The sequence below is a fragment of the Molothrus aeneus genome, unplaced genomic scaffold, assembly GCF_037042795.1.
Source record: "Molothrus aeneus isolate 106 unplaced genomic scaffold, BPBGC_Maene_1.0 scaffold_30, whole genome shotgun sequence".
In the NCBI taxonomy this organism is placed as follows: domain Eukaryota; kingdom Metazoa; phylum Chordata; class Aves; order Passeriformes; family Icteridae; genus Molothrus; species Molothrus aeneus.
The window spans coordinates 3834008-3854064 of NW_027098964.1; the positions used below are offsets into that span (position 1 = coordinate 3834008).

The window sequence follows — 20057 nt, forward strand, 5'->3', positions numbered from 1 at the left end:
GCAAAAAACCTCGGATTTGGGGTGAAAACCTCGGATTTGGGGCCAAAACCTCGGATTTGGGGTGAAAACCTCGGATTTGGGCAAAAAACGTCGGATTTGGGGTCAAAAGCTCGGATTTGGGGTCAAAAGCTCGGATTTGGGGTGAAAACCTCGGATTTGGGGCCAAAACCTCGGATTTGGGCAAAAAACCGTCGGATTTGGGGTGAAAACCTCGGATTTGGGGTGAAAACCTCGGATTTGGGCAAAAAACCTCGGATTTGGGGTGAAAACCTCGGATTTGGGCAAAAAACCTCGGATTTGGGGTGAAAACCTCGGATTTGGGCAAAAAACCTCGGATTTGGGGTGAAAACCTCGGATTTGGGGCCGGAGCTGCAGCAGGAGATGAAAACCGCCCGGGTTGGAGCCAAAACCTCCAGATTGGAGCCCAAATCAGAGGTGAGGAGAGAAAAAAAATCTGAATTTTGGGGGCAGAAAATGTTGGGGTTTAGGGTGAAAATCCCTGAGTTTTGGTCCAAAATTCCGAATTTCAGGCTGCAAATTTCCCGTTTTAGAGGGGAAAAATTTCAGTTTTGCCTTGAAAATTCCGGATTTAGATGAAAACTCTCAGTTTCAGGTTAGAGCTGCTAAGTTTGGGTGAGGATTTGTGAGTTTTGGGTTCAAATTTGTGATTTTCAGCGGAAACATCCAATTTTTGGGGTGAGGATTTGTGAATTTTGGGTTCAAATTTGTGATTTTCAGCGGAAACTTCCAATTTTTGGGGTTGGTAATAGAAATTCCAGGCTGAAAATTCCAATTTTTTTTGGGTGGGAAACCTCCAGCTTTGGGGCAGAAAACGCCAAATTTGGAATAAAAAATAAAAAAAATAAATAGTAAATAATAAATAAATAAATAAATAAATAAATAAATAAATAAATAAATAAATAAATAAAATAATGAATAAATAAATAAATAAAATAAATAAATAAAACTTTGGTGCCAGAAATGAGAATTTTGAACCAAAAAAATCTCCCAGGTTCTGCCATTAAAGTCCAAATTCTCATTTTGGTGTCTGAAAGGCCCAATCTGGGAGTGAATTTCACAATTTTAGACCAAATTTTAGGGTAAAACACCCAAATTTGGGCCTCGGCTCCGTTTCTGCTGAAATCCCCAATTTTGTCTCCTAAAAATGCAAAATTTGGGGCTCCAATTTCCTGATTTGTTGCCCTAAAAAACCCCCAAAATTAGGAAAATCCCCATTTTGATGCCAACACTGGGAATTTCAGGCTGAAAATCCCAAACTTGGCCTGGAAATGCTGAATTTTACCCTGAAACCTCAAATTTTGGGCTGGAATTCCTGAACTTTGGTCCAAAGATGACAAATTTTAGGTTAAAAACCTGGAATTTGACTCCGAAATTCAAAATTTTGTTGCTGCCAACTCCATTTTTCCCTCAAAAATTGGCTTTTTTTGGGTTTATTAAGGGCTGAAAATGTCCAATTTGTGGCTCAAAATTCCCATTTTGCTGCTGAAAAAAGTGAATTTGAGGCTGAAAATCCCAAATTTTTACTTGACAGCCTCAAATTTCATGCCGCAAACCTCGGTTTTGGCCCAAAACTGCCATTTTCAAGGCATGAAAATCCTTATTTTTATTTTTTTTATTCCTTGAAACCTCAAATTTTGGGGCCAAAAATGCCAAATTTTCAGTTCAAACCCCCAATTGGCCTGAATTTGGGGTGAAAGCGCTGGAATTTGGGGTGTCAGGCCTGAATTTGGGGTGCCAGTGTGGAATTTGGGGTGCCAGGGCCTGAATTTGGGGTGAAAGTGCTGGAATTTGGGGTGTCAGGGCCTGAATTTGGGGTGCCAGTGGGGAATTTGGGGTGTCAGGGCCTGAATTTGGGGTGCCAGTGTGGAATTTGGGGTGTCAGGCCTGAATTTGGGGTGAAAGTGTGGAATTTGGGGTGCCAGGGCCTGAATTTGGGGTGTCAGGCCTGAATTTGGGGTGCCAGTGGGGAATTTGGGGTGTCCCTTCCGTTTTTGGGGTGTCAGTGTGGAATTCTGTCCCCGTTTTTGGGGTGTCTGTAGGGTTTTGGGGCCCCATTCCCCATTTTGGGGTGTCAGTGTGGAATTTGGGGCACCATTCTCAATTTTTGGGGCGCCATTCTCCATTTTTGGGACACCATTCCCCATTTTTGGGGCGCCATTCCTGGTTTTTGGGGGTGCCATCCCCCATTTTGGGGTGTCAGTGGAATTTGGGGCACCATTCCCCATTTTTTGGGGCACCATTCCCCATTTTGGGGTGCCATTCCCAATTTTTTGGGGTTCCATCCTCCATTTTTAGGGGGCTCCATCCCCCATTTTTTGGGGTTCCATTCCCGGATTTTTTGGGGTTCCATTCCCCATTTTTTGGGTGCCATTCCCGGATTTTTTGGGGTGCCATTCCCCATTTTTTAGGGGTGCCATCTCCCATTTTTGGGGGCACCATCTCCCTTTTTTGGGGTGCCATTCATGGTTTTGGGGTGCCATTCCCGGATTTTTGGGGTGCCATTCCTGGTTTTAGTGTGTCAGTGTGGAATTGGGGGTGCCATTCCCTGGTTTTGGGGTGCCATTATCCATTTTTGGGGTGCCATTCCCGGTTTTTGGGGTTCCATCCCCGATTTTTTTGGGGCGCCATTCCCCATTTTTTGGGGTGTCAGTGTGGAATTTGGGGTGAGCATCCCCCATTTTTTGGGGATCCATTCCCCATTTTTGGGGGTTCCATCCCCCATTTTTTGGGGGTTCCATCCCCCATTTTTTGGGGGTTCCATCCCCCATTTTTTGGGGCTCCATCCCCGGATTTTTTGGGGTGCACCATCCCCTATTTTGGGACACCATTCTCCATTTTGGGGGTGCCATTCCCCATTTTTTGGGGGTGTCATCCCCCATTTTGGGGTGCCAGTGTGGAATTTGGGGTGCCATCCCCCATTTTTTGTGGTTCCATTCTCCATTTTTGGGGGTGCCATTCCCAGTTTTTTTGGGGGCACCACCATCCCCCATTTTTGGGGGTGCCATTCATGGTTTTTGGGGTGCCATTGCCGGATTTTTGGGGTGCCATTCCTGGTTTTAGTGTGTCGGTGTGGAATTGGGGGTGCCATTCCCTGGTTTTGGGGTGCCATTATCCATTTTTGGGGTGCCATTCCCGGTTTTTGGGGTTCCCTCCCCATTTTTGGGGGTCCCATCCCCAATTTTTTTGGGGCACCATTCCCCATTTTTTGGGGTTCCATTCCCAGCTTTTTTGGGGATCCATTCCCAGTTTTTGGGGGTTCCATCCCCCATTTTTTGGGGCTCCATCCCCGGATTTTTTGGGGTGCACCATCCCCTATTTTGGGACACCATTCTCCATTTTGGGGGTGCCATTCCCCATTTTTTGGGGGTGTCATCCCCCATTTTGGGGTGCCAGTGTGGAATTTGGGGTGAGCATCCCCCATTTTTTGGGGTTCCATTCTCCATTTTTGGGGGTCATTCCCCATTTTGGGGGTGCCATTCCCAGTTTTTTTGGGGCACCATTCCCCATTTTTGGGGTTCCATCCCCGGATTTTTTGGTGGTGCCATCCCCCATTTTTGGGGGCGCCATTCTCCATTTTTGGGGTGTCAGAGTGGAATTTGGGGTGCCATCCCCCATTTTTGGGGCTGCCATTCCCCATTTTTTGAGGGCACCACCCCCCCATTTTTGGGGTTCCATCCCCCATTTTTTTGGGTGCCATCCCTCATTTTTGGGGCACCATTCCCGGATTTTTGGGGTGCCATCCCCCATTTTTTGGGGGGTTCCATCCCTCATTTTTTAGGTGCCATCCCCCATTTTTGGGGGCACCATTCCCCATTTTTGGGGGTGTCATCCCCCATTTTTGGGGTGCCGCTCCCCATTTTTGGGGGCACCATTCCCCATTTTTGGGGCGCCATTCCCGGTTCTGGTCTGTTCCCCCATTTTTGGGGGCACCATCCCCCAGTTCTTGGGGTTCCATCCCCGTTTTTTTGGGTGCAATTCCCATTTTTTGGGGCACCATTCCCAGATTTTTGGGGCTGCCATTCCCCATTTTTTGAGGGCACCACCCCCCATTTTTGGGGTTCCATCCCCGGATTTTTTGGTGCTGCCATCCCCCATTTTTGGGGTGCCATCCCCCATTTTTTTAGGGTGCCATCCCCCCATTTTTGGGGTTCCATCCCCATTTTTTTAGGGTGCCATCCCCGGTTTTTTTAGGGTGCCATCCCCCATTTTTGGGGTTCCATCCCCCATTTTTTTAGGGTGCCATCCCCCGGTTTTTTAGGGTGCCATCCCCCATTTTTTGAGGGCACCACCCCCCATTTTTGGGGTTCCATCCCCCGGTTTTTTAGGGTGCCATCCCCCATTTTTGGGGCGCCATCCCCCATTTTTGGGGTGCCATCCCCCGTTTTTTTGGGTGCCATCCCCCATTTTTGGGGCTGCCATTCCCCATTTTTTTAGGGTGCCATCCCCCATTTTTTTAGGGTGCCATGCCCCATTTTTGGGGTTCCATCCCCGGTTTTTTTAGGGTGCCATCCCCCATTTTGGGATGCCATTCCCCATTTTTTAGGGTGCCATCCCCCATTTTTGGGGTTCCATCCCCCATTTTTTTAGGGTGCCATCCCCCATTTTTGGGATGCCATTCCCCATTCTTTGAGGGCACCATTCCCGGATTTTTGGGGTTCCATCCCTGGTTTTTTTAGGGTGCCATCCCCCATTTTTTGAGGGCACCATCCCCGGTTTTTTTAGGGTGCCACCCCCCATTTTTGGGGCTGCCATTCCCCATTTTTAGGGTTCCATCCCCCATTTTTTTAGGGTGCCATCCCCCGGTTTTTTAGGGTGCCATCCCCCATTTTTGGGGCTGCCATTCCCCATTTTTTTAGGGTGCCATCCCCCCATTTTTGGGGTTCCATCCCCCCATTTTTTTAGGGTGCCATCCCCCATTTTTGAGGGCACCATCTCCCCATTTTTGGGGTGCCATCCCCCATTTTTGGGATGCCATTCCCCATTCTTTGAGGGCACCATCCCCCATTTTTGGGGTTCCATCCCCCGGTTTTTTAGGGTGCCACCCCCCCATTTTTGGGGCACCATCCCCCATTTTTGGGGTTCCATCCCCCGGTTTTTTTAGGGTGCCATGCCCCATTTTTGGGGTTCCATCCCCCGGTTTTTTTAGGGTGCCATCCCCCGGTTTTTTAGGGTGCCACCCCCCATTTTTGGGGCTGCCATTCCCCATTTTTTGAGGGCACCATCCCCCATTTTTTTAGGGTGCCATCCCCCCATTTTTAGGGTGCCATCCCCCGGTTTTTTAGGGTGCCATCCCCCATTTTTGGGGCTGCCATTCCCCATTTTTTTAGGGTGCCATCCCCCATTTTTAGGGTGCCATCCCCCGGTTTTTTTAGGGTGCCATGCCCCATTTTTGGGGTGTCCCCCGCCCCGGCCCTGCCCCCGCTCTGGCCGGAGCTGATAAGGCCCCGGCCCCGCCCGCCCCCCCCAGCAACCGCCGTGGCCCCAGGATCTGATAAGGCCTTATCAGCCCCCGGCAGCCCCGGGGCCGTTACCGCCCCCCCGGCCCTGCACCCCAAAACCCAGAACGCCCCAAAATCCCCCAAAACGCCCCAAAAATCCCCAAAATCCCCCAGGCCCCGCAGGCCCCACAGCGCCAGGTGAGCCCTGCCCCCCCCCAACCCCCCCAGGGCCCCCCCAAAGGTTTTGGGGTGTCCAAAGGGGGGGGGGGGGGAGGGGCAGGGGTGGGGTCCTGGAGCCCCTCCCACCGTTCCCCCCCCCCCCCAGTGTCCGTCCGTCTGTCCGGGCGGGACAGGGACAGAGGGACAGGGACGGACGGACAGGGACGGACACGGCGGCTCCAGGTCAGGGACCCCCCCCCCCCCGGGTTTGGGGGTTCAGGGGGGTCCGGGGGGGGAGGGGACCCCAAAAAGGCCCCCCGGGGGTGGGGGAGAGGGGTCGGGGGGGGGTTGGGGGTTTGGGACCCCCCCAGTTTGGGGATTTTGGGGGTGCCCGGTTTGGGGGTTCCCAGGGGTTTGGGGGTCCCAGGTTTGGGGATTTTGGGGTTTTTGGGGTCCCAGGTTTGGAGATTTTGGGGTTTCAGGGTTTGGGGGTCCCCAGGGGTTTGGGACCCCCTGATTTGGGGTTTGGGGGTCCCCAGTTTGGGGATTTTGGGGTTTGGGGGTTTCAGGGTTTGGGGATTCCCAGGGGTTTGGGGGTCCCAGGTTTGGGGTTTTTGGGGGTTTTGGGGGTTTTGGGGTCCCAGGTTTGGGTGCCCAGTTTGGAGATTTTGGGGGTGCCCAGTTTGGGGGTCCCCAGGGGTTTGGGACCCCCCAATTTGGGGATTTTGGGGGTGCCCAGTTTGGGGATTTTGGGGTTTGGGGGCGCTTGGTTTGGGGGTTTTGGGGTTTCAGGGTTTGGGGGTTCCCAGAGGTTTGGGACCCCCCAGTTTGGGGATTTTGGGGTTTGGGGGTGCCCAGTTTGGGGGTTTGGGGGTTTCGGGTGTTTGGGGGTCCCCAGTTTGGGGTTTTTGGGGTTTTTGGAGTTTGGGGGTCCCAGGTTTGGAGATTTTGGGGTTTGGGGGTTCCCAGGGGTTTGGGACCCCCCAGTTTGGCGATTTTGGGGTTTGGGGGCCCTGGTTTGGGGGTTTCGCGTGTTTGGGGGTTCCAGGTTTGGGGGTTTCGGGGTTTTTGGGGATTTTGGGGTTTGGGATCCCCAGTTTGGGGGTTCCCAGGGGTTTGGGGTCCCCAGTTTGGGTTGGTCAGAGTTTGGGGATTTGGGGGTTTGGGGCTTCGGGGATTTTGGGGTCTGGGGCTCCCCAGTTTGGGGTGGTCAGGGTTTGGGGGTTCCCAGGCGTTTTGGGATCCCAAATTTGGGGGTTTGGGTGTCCCCACTTTGGGGACTTTGGGGGTTTGGGGGCACCCGGGGGTTTGGGGGTTCACAGGGGTTTTGGGACCCCCTAATTTGGAGATTTTGGGGTTTGGGGGTTCCCAGTTTGGGGATTTTGGGGTTTGGGGATCTCCGGTTTGGGCATTTCAGGGTTTGGGGCCCCCCATTTTGGGGATTTCAGAGTTTGGGGGTCCCCAGGGCTCCGTGGGAGGATTTTTGGGGTGCGGCTGTGACCCGCAGGGGTTGGGGACCCCCAAATCCCCATTTGGGAGTCCTGGGGGTCCGGGGGTGACTGGGGGGCATTGGGGGCTTTGGGGTCACGCAGGAACTTTGGGGTGCTCATGTGGGATCCCACAGGGGTTTTGGGGTGCAGATCTGGGATCCCACAGGGGTTTTGGGGTGCTGGTTTGGGATCCCACAGGGGTTTTTGGGGTGCTGACCTGGGGGCTCTCTGCAGGCACCCCCTGTAGATTTGGGGTCCCACAGGATTTTGGGGTTTTTGGGGTGCTGACCTGGGGTTTTTGGGGTGCTGGTCTAGGGTCCCAGAGGGGTTTTTGGGGTGCTGATTTGGGTTTTTGGGGTCCCAGAGGTGTTTTTGGGGCGCTGCTTTGGGGTTTTTGGGGTGCTGCCCTGGGCTCTCTCTGCAGGCTCCCCCCGTGCCGGTTTTGGGGTCACTCAGGGGTTTTTGGGGCGCTGCTTTGGGGTTTTTGGGGTGCTGATCTGGGGTCTGTCTGCAGGCACACCCTGTGCCGGTTTTGGGGCGCTGCTCTGGGGGTTTTGGGGCACTGACCTGGGCTTTTTGGGGTGCTGATTGGGGTTTTTGGGGCGCTGACCTTGGCTCTCTCTGCAGGCTCCCCCCGTGCCGGTTTTGGGGTCCCAAAGGGGTTTTTGGGGTCCCAGAGGTGTTTTTGGGTGCTGATTTGGGTTTTTGGGGCGCTGATTTGGTGTTTTTGGGGTGTTGATTTGGTGTTTTTGGGGTGTTGATTTGGTGTTTTTGGGGCGCTGATTTGGGTTTTGGGGTGTTGATTTGGTGTTTTTGGGGCGCTGATTTGGGTTTTTGGGGTGTTGATTTGGTGGTTTTGGGGTGCTGATTTGGGTTTTGGGGTGTTGATTTGGTGTTTTTGGGGTGCTGATTTGGGTTTTTGGGTGCTGCCCTGGGCTCTCTCCGCAGGCTCCCCCGTGCCGGTTTTGGGGTCCCCCATGGAGTTTGTGACGCTGGGGGGGCCGGAGGGGCCCCCCCCGTTCCCGGACGAGGCCGGGCCCTTCCTGGGGCTGGGGGCGCCCGAGGGGCTGGAGCCGGGGGGGCTGCTGGGGCCCCTCCCCCCCGCGCCAGGTACCCCGGGTCACCCCTGGGTCACCCCAATGTCACCCCCGGGTCACCCCAATGTCACCCCTGGGTCACCCCTGGGTCACCTGTGTCACCCCAATGTCACCCCCGGGTCACCCCAATGTCACCCCTGGGTCACCCCTGGGTCACCTGTGTCACCCCAATGTCACCCCAATGTCACCTGGGTCACCCCAAGTCACCCCCTGTGTCACCCCAAGGTCATCCCCTGTGTCACCCCTGGGTCACCCCAATGTCACCCCCTGGGTCACCCCTGTGTCACCTGGGTCACTGTGTCACCCCAATGTCACCCCAATGTCACCCCCTGTGTCACCCCCGGGTCACCCCTGTGTCACCTGTGTCACTGTGTCACCCCCTGGGTCACCCCAATGTCACTCTCTGTGTCACCTCTGGGTCACCCCTGTGTCACCCCCTGGGTCACCCCCCTGTGTCACCCCGTGTCATCCTCATGTCACCCCTGTGTCACACCCGGGTCACCCCTGGGTCACCCTGTGTCACCCCCTGTGTCACCTGTGTCACCCCTGTCACCCCCGGGTCACCCCCTGTGTCACCCCCGGGTCACCCCTGGGTCACCCCTGGGTCACCCCCAGGTCACCCCAATGTCACCCCTGGGTCACCCCTGGGTCACCCCCGGGTCACCCCTGGGTCACCCCAATGTCACCCCCGGGTCACCCCTGGGTCACCCCTGGGTCACCCCCGGGTCACCCCAATGTCACCCCAATGTCACCCCTGTGTCACCCCAAGGTCATCCCCTGGGTCACCCCTGGGTCACCCCCTGTGTCACCCCTGGGTCACCCCTGGGTCACCTGGGTCACCCCTGTGTCACCCCAATGTCACCCCCTGTGTCACCCCTGGGTCACCCCTGTGTCACCCCCGTGTCACCCCCTGTGTCACTGTGTCACCCCTGTGTCACCCCCCCGTGTCACCTGTGTCACTGTGTCACCCCAATGTCACCCCCTGTGTCACCCCCGGGTCACCCCTGTGTCACCTGTGTCACTGTGTCACCCCCTGTGTCACCCCAATGTCACCCCCCTGTCACCCCTGGGTCACCCCTGGTCACCCCCGGTCACCCCGTGTCACCCCAATGTCACTCTCTGTGTCACCCCAATGTCACCCCTGTGTCACCCCCGGGTCACCCCTGTGTCACCCCAATGTCACCCCCTGTGTCACCTGTGTCACCCCTGTCACCCCAATGTCACCTGTGTCACTGTGTCACCCCCCTGTCACCCCTGGTCACCCCCGGTCACCCCCTGTGTCACCCCAATGTCACTCTCTGTGTCACCTCTGGGTCACCCGTGTGACCCCCTGTGTCACCCCCGTGTCACTGTGTCACCCCCTGTGTCACCCCAATGTCACCCCAATGTCACCCCCTGGGTCACCCCAATGTCACCCCAATGTCACCCCCTGGGTCACCCCCTGTGTCATCCTCATGTCACCCCTGTGTCACCCCCGGGTCACCCCCAATGTCACCCCTGTGTCACTCCCTGTCACACCCAGGTCACCCCTGGGTCACCCTGTGTCACCCCAATGTCACCCCAATGTCACCCCCTGTGTCACTGTGTCACCCCCGTGTCACCCCTGTCACCCCCCTGGGTCACCCCCTGTGTCACCCCCAATGTCACCCCCAATGTCACCCCCTGGGTCACCCCTGGGTCAGCTGGGTCACCCCAATGTCACCCCTAGGTCACCCCTGTGTCACCTGGGTCACCCCCGGGTCACCTGTGTCACAGTGTCACCCCCCGGGTCACCCCCAATGTCACCTCTGGGTCACCCCCTGTGTCACCCCTGGGTCACCCCCCGGGTCACCCCCAATGTCACCCCTGGGTCACCCCCTGTGTCACCCTCATGTCACCCCCAGGTCACCCCTGTGTCACTGTGTCACCCTGTGTGTCACCCCCGGGTCACCCCCAGGTCAAGCCCAGGTCACCCCCCATGTCACCCCTGTGCCACCCCCTGTGTCATCCCCATGTCACCCCCCCCGTGTCACCTGGATCACCTGTACCTGTGTCACCCCCCCGTGTCACCTGGGTCACCTGTACCTGTGTCACCCCCCCGTGTCACCCCCTGTGTCACCCCCTGTGTCACCTGTGTCCTCCCTGTCCCTTCAGTCCCCCCCTGTCCCCAGTGTCCCCTCTGTCCCCTCTGTCCCCCCGGCCGTGTCCCCCATGTCCCTCCATCCTCCTTGTCCCCAGTGTCCCCGCACGTGTCCCTGTGCCCCTTCCCCAGTGTCCCCAGTGTCCCCAATGTCCCCAATGTCCCCCTGAGCCACCCCTCACCGCTGTCCCTCCATTTCCCCCGTGTCCCCAATGTCCCCCCTCTGTCCCTGATGTCCCCAATCAATGCCACCCTGTCCCCCTCTGTCCCTGATGTCCCCCCATGTCCTCAATGCCCTCCCCTGTGTCCCCATTGTCCCCCGTGTCCCCATGCCCCACCATCCCTGCTGTCCCCCTGTCCCTGATGTCCCTGTGTCCCTCCAATGTCTCCACTGTCCCCAATGTCCCCTCAATGCCCCCCCATGTCCCCCCTGTCCCTAATGTCCCTGGTGTCCCCAATGTCCCCCCTGTCCCTGATCTCCCCCACAATGACCCCAATGTCCCCAGGCCGGCTGTCCCTGGTGCCCTGGGCTGAGGGGGAGTCCCTGGTGTCCCTGGTGTCCCCCCAATGTCCCCAATGTCCTCAGTGTCCCTGGTGTCCCCAATGTCCCCTCAGTGTCCCCCCTGTCCCCAGGCCGGCTGTCCCTGGTGTCCCCAATGTCCCCAATGTCTCCAGGCCGGCTGTCCCTGGTGTCCCCAATGTCCCCACTGTCCCCAGGCCGGCTGTCTCTGGTGCCCCAGGCTGAGGGGGGTCCCTGGTGTCCCTGGTGTCCCCCCAATGTCCCCAATGTCCCCTCAGTGTCCCCAATGTCCCCTCAATGTCCCCAATGTCCCCAGGCCGGCTGTCCCTGGTGCCCTGGGCTGAGGGGGGGTCCCTGGGGGGTCCCTCCTGGCCCCCTCCCCCCCCGGAGCCCCCCCGGTTCCTGGAGCTGCTGCAGCCCCCCCGGAGCCCCCCCCCCGCGGGACCCCCCCTGCTGCCCCCCCCGGGAGCCCCGAACTGCGGTGAGAGACTGGGGGGGACTGGGGGGGACTGGGAATGGGACTGGGATAAACTGGGAATGGGACTGGGGGGGACTGGGGGGGACTGGGATGGACTGGGGGGGACTGGGATAAACTGGGAATGGGACTGGGGGGGACTGGGGGGGACTGGGAATGGAACTGGGAATGGGACTGGGATGGACTGGGATGGACTGGGGGGGACTGGGAATGGGACTGGGGGGGACTGGGATGGACTGGGAATGGGACTGGGAATGGGACTGGGATGGACTGGGATAAACTGGGATAAACTGGGATGGACTGGGGGGGACTGGGATGGACTGGGATGGACTGGGATGGACTGGGATGGACTGGGGGGGACTGGGAGGGACTGGGATAAACTGGGGGGGACTGGGAATGGGACTGGGATGGACTGGGGGGGACTGGGATGGACTGGGAATGGGACTGGGAGAGACTGGGATGGGACTGGGATAAACTGGGATAAACTGGGAGAGACTGGGAATGGGACTTGGGGGGACTGGGATCAAACTGTGGTGAGACTGGGGGCACTGGGAGGGACTGGGGGGGGCTCACTGGGGTGCACTGGTTCATACTGGGATGCACTGGGAAGCAAACTGGGGTTGTACTGGTTTATAGTGGAGCTAATTCTGATCCAGACTGGGGCACAGACTGGTTTGTGTTGGCTTGTACTGGTTTATACTGGCCCATACTGGTTTATACTGGTGCACGATATCCTATGGTGGTCTCTATGGCTTATACTGGTCCGTACTGGTCTATACTGGTCCATACTGGTTTATACTGGTGTAGGATATGCCATAGCAGTCTGTACTGGTTTATACTGGTCAGTGCTGGTTTATACTGGTGCAGGATATCCTATGGTGGTCTCTATGGTTTATACTGGTCCATACTGGTTTATACTGGTGTAGGATATGCAGTAGTGGTCTGTACTGGTTTATACTGGTGCTTGCTGTTCCATAGTGGTCTGTACTGGTTTATACTGGTCTGTACTGGTCTGTACTGGTTTGTACTGAGCAGAAAGTCTGAACTTTGGGGGGTACTGTGGGGGTGCTGCCCTCTGGTGGTCTGTAGTGGTTTATACTGGGCCATACTGGTCTGTACTGGTCCGTACTGGTCCGTACTGGTCTGTATGTGTCCATACTGGTCCGTACTGGTGCAGACTGGTCCCTAGTGTCCCATACTGGTTCTTATTGGTCCATACTGGTCCTCACTGGCCCTCACTGGCCCATACTAGTTCTCACCAGTCAATACTGGTCCGTAATGGTCCTTACTGGTCTGTACTGGTCTGTATGGGTCCATACTGGTCCATACTGTCTCATACTGGTCCTTACTGGTCCGTGCTGGCCCGTACTGGCCCTTACTGGTCAATACTGTCCCGTACTGTCCCGTACTGTCTCATACTGGTCCATACTGGTCCGTACTGGTCCTTACTGGTCTGTACTGGTCTGTTTGCGTCCATACTGGTCCTTACTGTCCCATATTGGTCCATACTGGTCCTTACTGGTCCATGCTGGTCAATACTGTCCCATACTGTCCCGTACTGGTTTTTACTGGTCCATACTGGTCCTTACTGGTCCGTGCTGGTCCGTACTAGTCCATACTGTCCCATACTGGTCCTTACTGGTCCTTACTGGTCTATACTGTCCCATATTGTCCCATACTGGTCCTTACTGGTCCATGCTGGTCAATACTGTCCCATACTGTCCTGTACTGGTTTTTACTGGTCCATACTGGTCTGTACTGGTCCATGCTGGTCCTTACTGGTCCATGCTGGTCCATACTGTCCCGTACTGGTTTTTACTGGTCCATACTGCTCTGTACTGGTCCATACTGGTCCGTACGGGTCCATACTGGTCCATACTGTCCCATACTGGTCCATGCTGGTCCATGCTGGTCAATACTGTCCCGTACTGTCCCGTACTGGTTTTTACTGGTCCATACTGTCCTGTACTGGTCCATACTGGTCCGTACGGGTCCATACTGGTCCATACTGTCCCGTACTGGTCCATACTGGTCTATACTGTCCCATATTGGTCCATGCTGGTCCTTACTGGTCCATGCTGGTCAATACTGTCCCGTACTGGTTTTTACTGGTCCATACTGGTCCTCACTGGGCAGAGGCGCGCGAGTGCGTGAACTGCGGGGCGACGGCGACGCCGCTGTGGCGCCGGGACGGCACCGGGCACTACCTGTGCAACGCCTGCGGGCTGTACCACCGGCTGAACGGGCACAACCGGCCCCTGATCCGCCCCAAGAAGCGCCTGGTGAGAGCCCAGACACCCCAAACACAGCCCAAACACGCACCCCAAAAACAGCCCAAACACAGCCCAAAACCAGCCCAAAACCAGACCCCAAAAACTGACCCCAAAAACAGCCCAAACACAGCCCAAACACGCACCCCAAAAACAGACCCCAAAAACTGACCCCAAAAACAGACCAAACACAGCCCAAACACGCACCCCAAAACACACCCCAAACACGCACCCCAAAACACACCCCAAACACAGCCCAAACACGCACCCCAAAAACTGACCCCAAAAACAGACCAAACACACCCCAAACACAGCCCAAATACGCACCCCAAAAACAGACCCCAAAAACTGACCCCAAAAACAGACCAAACACACCCCAAACACAGCCCAAACACACCCCAAACACGCACCCCAAAACACACCCCAAACACAGCCCAAACACGCACCCCAAAAACTGACCCCAAAAACAGACCAAACACACCCCAAACACAGCCCAAATACGCACCCCAAAAACAGACCCCAAAACACACCCCAAACACACCCCAAACACAGCCCAAACACACACACCCCAAAACCACCCCAAAAACAGACCCCAAAACCAGCCCAAAAACACACCCCAAAAACACGCCCCAAAAACATGCCCCAAACACAGCCCAAACACACACCCCAAAAACAGACCCCAAAAACAGACCCCAAAAACATGCCCCAAACAGGCCCCAAAACCAGCCCCAAAACACACCCCAAAAACAGACCCCAAACACAGCCCAAACACACACCCCAAAAACATGCCCCAAACAGGCCCCAAAACCACACCCCAAACACGCCCCAAACACAGCCCAAAACCGCCCCAAACACACCCCAAACATGCCCCAAACACACCCCAAAAACACCCCAAAAACACACCCCAAAACCACACCCCAAAACCACCCCAAAACCAGACCCCAAACACACCCCAAACACACCCCAAAACACACCCCAAAACACACCCCAAAAACACGCCCCAAACACCCCAAAACACACCCCAAAAACACCCCAAACACGCCCCAAAAACAGACCCCAAAAACACGCCCCAAAAACACGCCCCAAACACACCGCAAACACACCCTGGGACCCCAAATACACCCCAGGCATCCCAAATACACCCCAAAAACACCCGGGGACCCCAAAACCACCCCAAAATAACCCTGGGAAACCCCAAATACATCCGGACACCCCAAAAATACTCCAAAACCACCCCAGGACCCCAAAAACACCCCGGGACCCAAATACACCCCAAAACCATCCCAAAAACACCCCGGGGAGCCCAAATAACCCTGGGCACCCCAAAATAACCCCTGGGACCCCAAAATAACCCAGTGGAACCCCAAATACACCTGGGGAACCCCAAAACCACCCTGGGGACCCCAAATTCCCCTAAACCCCTCCTCACATCCCAAATCCCCCTCGAGTCCCTCCCAGCTACGCCCCCAAACCCCACAAATCCCCCCAAAACCCCACAAATCCCCCAAAACCCCACAAATCCCCCCGAAACCCCACAAATCCCCCCAAAACTCCTCAAATCCCCCCAAAACTCCCTCAAGTCCCCCCCAAATTCCCCTCTAATGTCTGCCAGTCCCCCAAATCCCCCAAAATCCCCTTTTAGTCCCCCCAACCCCTCCAAATCACCCCAAATCCCCCCCTCGTTTCCCCCCAAACCCTCTCCAAATCACCCCAAACCCTTCCTTACACCCTAAACCCCCTTAAATCCCCCCAAATCCCCCTTCTCCCCAAAAAGGCTCCCCAAATCCCCCCAAAACCTTCCTTACACCTTAAATCCCCCCAAATCCACCCCAAACCCCCCTCTGCCACCCCCAAATGCTCTCTCAGTGCCCCAAACCCCTCTCAGTGCCCCTAAATCCCCTCTGACGCCCCCAAATCCCCTCTCAGTGCCCCCAAATCCCCTCTCAGTGCCCCTAAATCCCCTCTGCCCCCCCCAAATCCCCTCTCAGTGCCCCCAATCCCATCTCAGCCCCCCAATCCCCCCTCTGTCCCCCCAAATCCCCTCTCAGTGCCCCCAAATCCCCTCTCAGACCCCCAAACCTCCTCTGCCCCCTCAAATCCCTTCTCAGAGCCCCCAATCCCCTCTCAGTGCCCCCAATCCCCTCTCAGTGCCCCTAAACCCCCTCTGCCCCCCCAAATCCCTTCTCAGTGCCCCCAGTCCCATCTCAGTGCCCCCAAACCCTCTCTGCCCCCCCAATCCCCTTTACCCCTCTCAAATCCCTTCTCAGTGCCCCTAAACCCCCTCTCAGTGCCCCCAAACCCCCTCTGCCCCCCAGTCCCCTCTCTGTGCCCCCCAATCCCCTCTCAGACCCCCAAACCCCCTGGTTTACCCAACCCCCTGTCCCAGCTGGTGAGCAAACGCGCCGGCACCGTCTGCAGCAACTGCCAGACCAGCACCACCACGCTGTGGAGGCGCAGCCCCCGCGGGGACCCCGTCTGCAACGCCTGCGGGCTGTACTACAAACTGCACCGGGTGAGGCACCCCAAAACCACCCCAAAATATCCCTAAAATATCCCAAAATATCCCCAAAATATCCCTGAGATACCCCACACCCCGTCTGCAACGCCTGCGGGCTGTACTACAAACTGCACCGGGTGAGGGACCCCAAAACATCCCTAAAACCACCCCAAAATATCCCAAAATATCCCAAAATATCCCTGAGATACCCCACACCCCGTCTGCAACGCCTGCAGCCTCTACTACAAACTGCACCGGGTGAGGGACCCTAAAACATCCCTAAAACCACCCCAAAATATCCCTAAAATATCCCTAAAATATCCCAAAATATCCCCAAAATATCCCAAACCCCGTCTGCAACGCCTGCGGCCTCTACTACAAACTGCACCAGGTGAGGGACCCCAAAATATCCCAAAATATCCCTAAAACATCCCTAAAGTATCCCTAAAATATCTCTAAAACATCCCTAAAATATCCCTAAAATATCCCTGAATATCCCAAAATATCCCCAAAATATCCCAAAATATCCCCGAGATATCCCACACCACGTCTGCAACGCCTGTGGCCTCTACTACAAACTGCACCGGGTGAGGGACCCCAAAACCACCCCAAAATATCCCAAAATATCCCTAAAATATCCCTAAAATATCCCTAAAGCATCCCTAAATATCCCAAAATATCCCTGAGATATCCCAAACCCTGTGTGCAACACCTGTGGCTTGTACTACAAACTGCACTGGGTGAGGGACCCCAAAACCACCCCAAAATATCCCTAAAATATCCCAAAATATCCCTAAAATATCCCTGAGATACCCCACACCCCGTCTGCAATGCCTGTGGCCTCTACTACAAACTGCACCGGGTGAGGGACCCCAAAATAACCCTAAAATATCCCCAAATATCCCTAAAATATCCCTGAGATATCCCAAAATATCCCCAAAATATCCCCAAAATATCCCAAAATATCCCGAAAATATCCCAAACCCCGTCTGCAATGCCTGCGGGCTCTACTACAAACTGCACCGGGTGAGGGACCCCAAAACATCCCTAAATATCCCCTAAATATCCCAAAATATCCCCAAAATATCCCTGAGATACCCCACACCCCGTCTGCAACGCCTGCGGGCTGTACTACAAACTGCACCGGGTGAGGGACCCCAAAACCACCCCAAAACCACCCCAAAATATCCCAAAATATCCCTAAAACACCCCAAAAGATCCCTAAATATCCCTAAACCACCCCAAGATACCTGTAAAACATCCCTGAAACATCCCTAAAATGCCCCTAAAATATCCCTAAAACCCCCCAAACCCCAATCCCTGTGGGCTGTGCTACGAACTGCACCGGGTGAGAGACCCCAAAACCACCCTGAAATGTCCCTAAAACCCCCCAAAACATCCCCGAGTCACCCCAAAACCGGGCCAGGACATCCCAAACCCCCAAATCCCCCCGGTTCAAGGGGGGAGATGGGGCCTGGGGGGGAATTTTTGGGCGCCCGTCACTGATGGGGGTGGGGGTCCAAGACATCACCCCCAGATTTTGGGACCCCTGGATTTGGGGACCACCCCCGGCTTTCAGGATCCACCCCCAGATTTTGGGACCACCCCGGACTGGGGACCCCCCTCCCCGGGGTTTGGGATTCTTGGCTCGGATTTGGGGTCTTCCCCAGATTTGGGGAATCCCCCAAATTTCAGGATCCCCCCTGGATTTTGGGACCACCCTGGAGTTGGGAATCCCCTCCCCCGGGTTTTGGGAGCCCTGGCCTGGATTTTGGGATGCCCCTGGATTTGGGGACACCCCCGGGATTTGGGGAATCCCCCTGGATTTTGGGACCACCCTGGATTTGCTGACCCCTCTCGCCCGGGTTTTGGGACCTCGGCTCAGATTTGGGGACCCCCCCCAGATTTCGGGACCCCCCCTGGATTTCAGGACCCACCTGGATTTCAGGACCACCTCCCTGGATTTGGGGACCCCTGGCTCAGATTATGGGACCTGCCCTGGGTTTGGGGACCCCCGCCAGATTTTGGGACCTGCCCTGGGTTTGGGGACCCCTGGCTCAGATTATGGGACCTGCCCTGGGTTTGGGGACCCCCCCCCCCAGGTTTGGGGACCCCTGGCCCGGATTTTGGGACCCCCCCCGTTTTGGGGCCCCCCCTAACCCGTTCCCCCCCTCGCCAGGTGAACCGGCCGCTGACGATGCGCAAGGACGGGATCCAGACCCGCAACCGCAAGGTCTCGGCCAAGGGCAAGAAGCGGCGCCAGGGGGGGGGCGCCGGCCCCGGGGGGGTCCCCGAAACCTCGGCGGGGCCCCCCCTGCCCCCCCCCGCGCCCCCCCAGCCCCCCCCCGAGGACCCGGCCGCGCTCTTCGCCCTCGGGCCGCTCGTCCTGTCCGGGCACCTGCTGCCCTTCCCCGCCCCCGCCGGGCCCTTCCTGGGGGGCGAATTCGGGGCCGCCCCCGGCGCGGCGCCCCCCGGGCTCAGCCCGCAGCTCTAACGGGGGGGGGGGGGTCCCCAATACAGTTTGGTACCGACAGAGCCCGGCTCAGCCTCGTTCTTTGGGGGGGGGAAATGGGGGGGGCGTGTTCACCTGCGGGGTGCGGGCGGTGTTTGGGGGAACCATAAAAATTCATATTAAAGAGGCTCCCCCACTGTGGGCAACGAATGGTTGGGCCCAAGATGGCGGCCTCCATGGGGCATGGGCAATATGGCGGTGCCCCGAGCACAAACAACATGGCGGCCTCCATGGGGCATGGGCAATATGGCGGCCCCCCGAGCACAAACAACATGGCGGCCTCCATGGGGCATGGGCAATATGGCGGCCCCCCCGAGCACAAACAACATGGCGGCCTCCATGAGCACAGCCAACATGGCCGCCTCCATGAGCACAACCAATATGGCGGCCTCCTGAGCACAACCAACATGGCGCCCCCCGCCATCACCACAGCCAATATGGCGGCCTCCATGAGCAAAACCAATATGGCCGCCCCCACGAGCACAGGCAACATGGCAACCCGTAAAGCGGTGGCCCCGCCCCACATTGGGCCCCGCCCCCAATTGGACCACGCCTCTCCCTGAGCCCCGCCCCGTTAAGCCCCGCCCCGCTGTTCGCGAGTCCACGCCCCAGGCGTGACCAAACCACACCCCCTCATGGCCCCGCCCCTTACTCTCGCTCCTGCCCCGCCCGCCCTTGACGTCATCACGGCGCGCCTCGCGCCAGCGTCGCGCGGGGCTGCAGGTGAGTGAGGCGGCTCCGGCTCCGCCCGGGACCCCCGAACCCCCCCGGGACCCCCGAACCCCCCCGAGCCCTCCCGGGACTCCCCGGCACCCCCGGAGCCCCTCAGGAGCTCCCGGCCCCGTCCCCGCCCCCCCGCCCTCCGGCCCCGTTTGTTTCCCGCCCGCCCCGCCCCCGCTGTGCCGGCCCCGCCCCGGCTCTGCCCCGCCCCGTGTCCCCCCCAGTCCCCGCACGGTGGCCCCCGGTGTCCCCAAACCCGCGTCCATCCCAGGCTCTCGGTGTCCCGCCCCTTCCCCGTGTCCCCTCCCCCGCTGTCCCCCGGTGTCCCCCATTGTCGCCTAAGCCGTGTCCCCCGGTATCCCTGCCCGTGTCCCCGCCCTGTCCCCCCCAGTGTCCCACAGGTGTCCCCCCCATTCTCCCACCGCTATCCCCATTGTCCCTAACCCGTGTCCCCCCCCATTGTCACCCATTGTCCCTAACCCGTGTCCCCCCCATTGTCCCTAACCCGTGTCCCCCCCCCATTGTCACCCATTGTCCCCAACCCGTGTCCCCCCCCCATTGTCCCCCATTGTCCCCAACCCGTGTCCCCCCCATTGTCCCTAACCCGTGTCCCCCCCATTGTCCCCCATTGTCCCTAACCCGTGTCCCCCCGCCATTGTCCCCAACCCGTGTCCCCCCCCATTGTCCCCCATTGTCCCTAACCCGTGTCCCCCCCCCCATTGTCCCCCATTGTCCCTAA

General features: G+C 57.4%; 1 protein-coding gene across 2 annotated transcripts; it reads left to right on the forward strand.

The window, feature by feature from the left end:
* Positions 1–95: 95 nt before the first annotated feature.
* On the forward strand, positions 96–18605 carry GATA1 (GATA binding protein 1). Of its 2 annotated transcripts, XM_066570508.1 has the most exons (7): positions 402–435; positions 5785–5861; positions 8057–8218; positions 11161–11325; positions 13456–13601; positions 15976–16101; positions 18266–18605. In XM_066570508.1, the coding sequence occupies exons 3-7, from the start codon at positions 8086–8088 to the stop codon at positions 18578–18580; spliced, it is 885 nt and encodes a 294-aa protein (XP_066426605.1). In that variant the 5' UTR covers positions 402–435; positions 5785–5861; positions 8057–8085; the 3' UTR covers positions 18581–18605. The 2 variants fall into 2 exon arrangements, with proteins under 2 accessions (XP_066426604.1, XP_066426605.1); XM_066570507.1 differs by lacking the exon at positions 5785–5861 and having other exon boundaries at positions 96–435.
* Positions 18606–20057: the final 1452 nt, after the last annotated feature.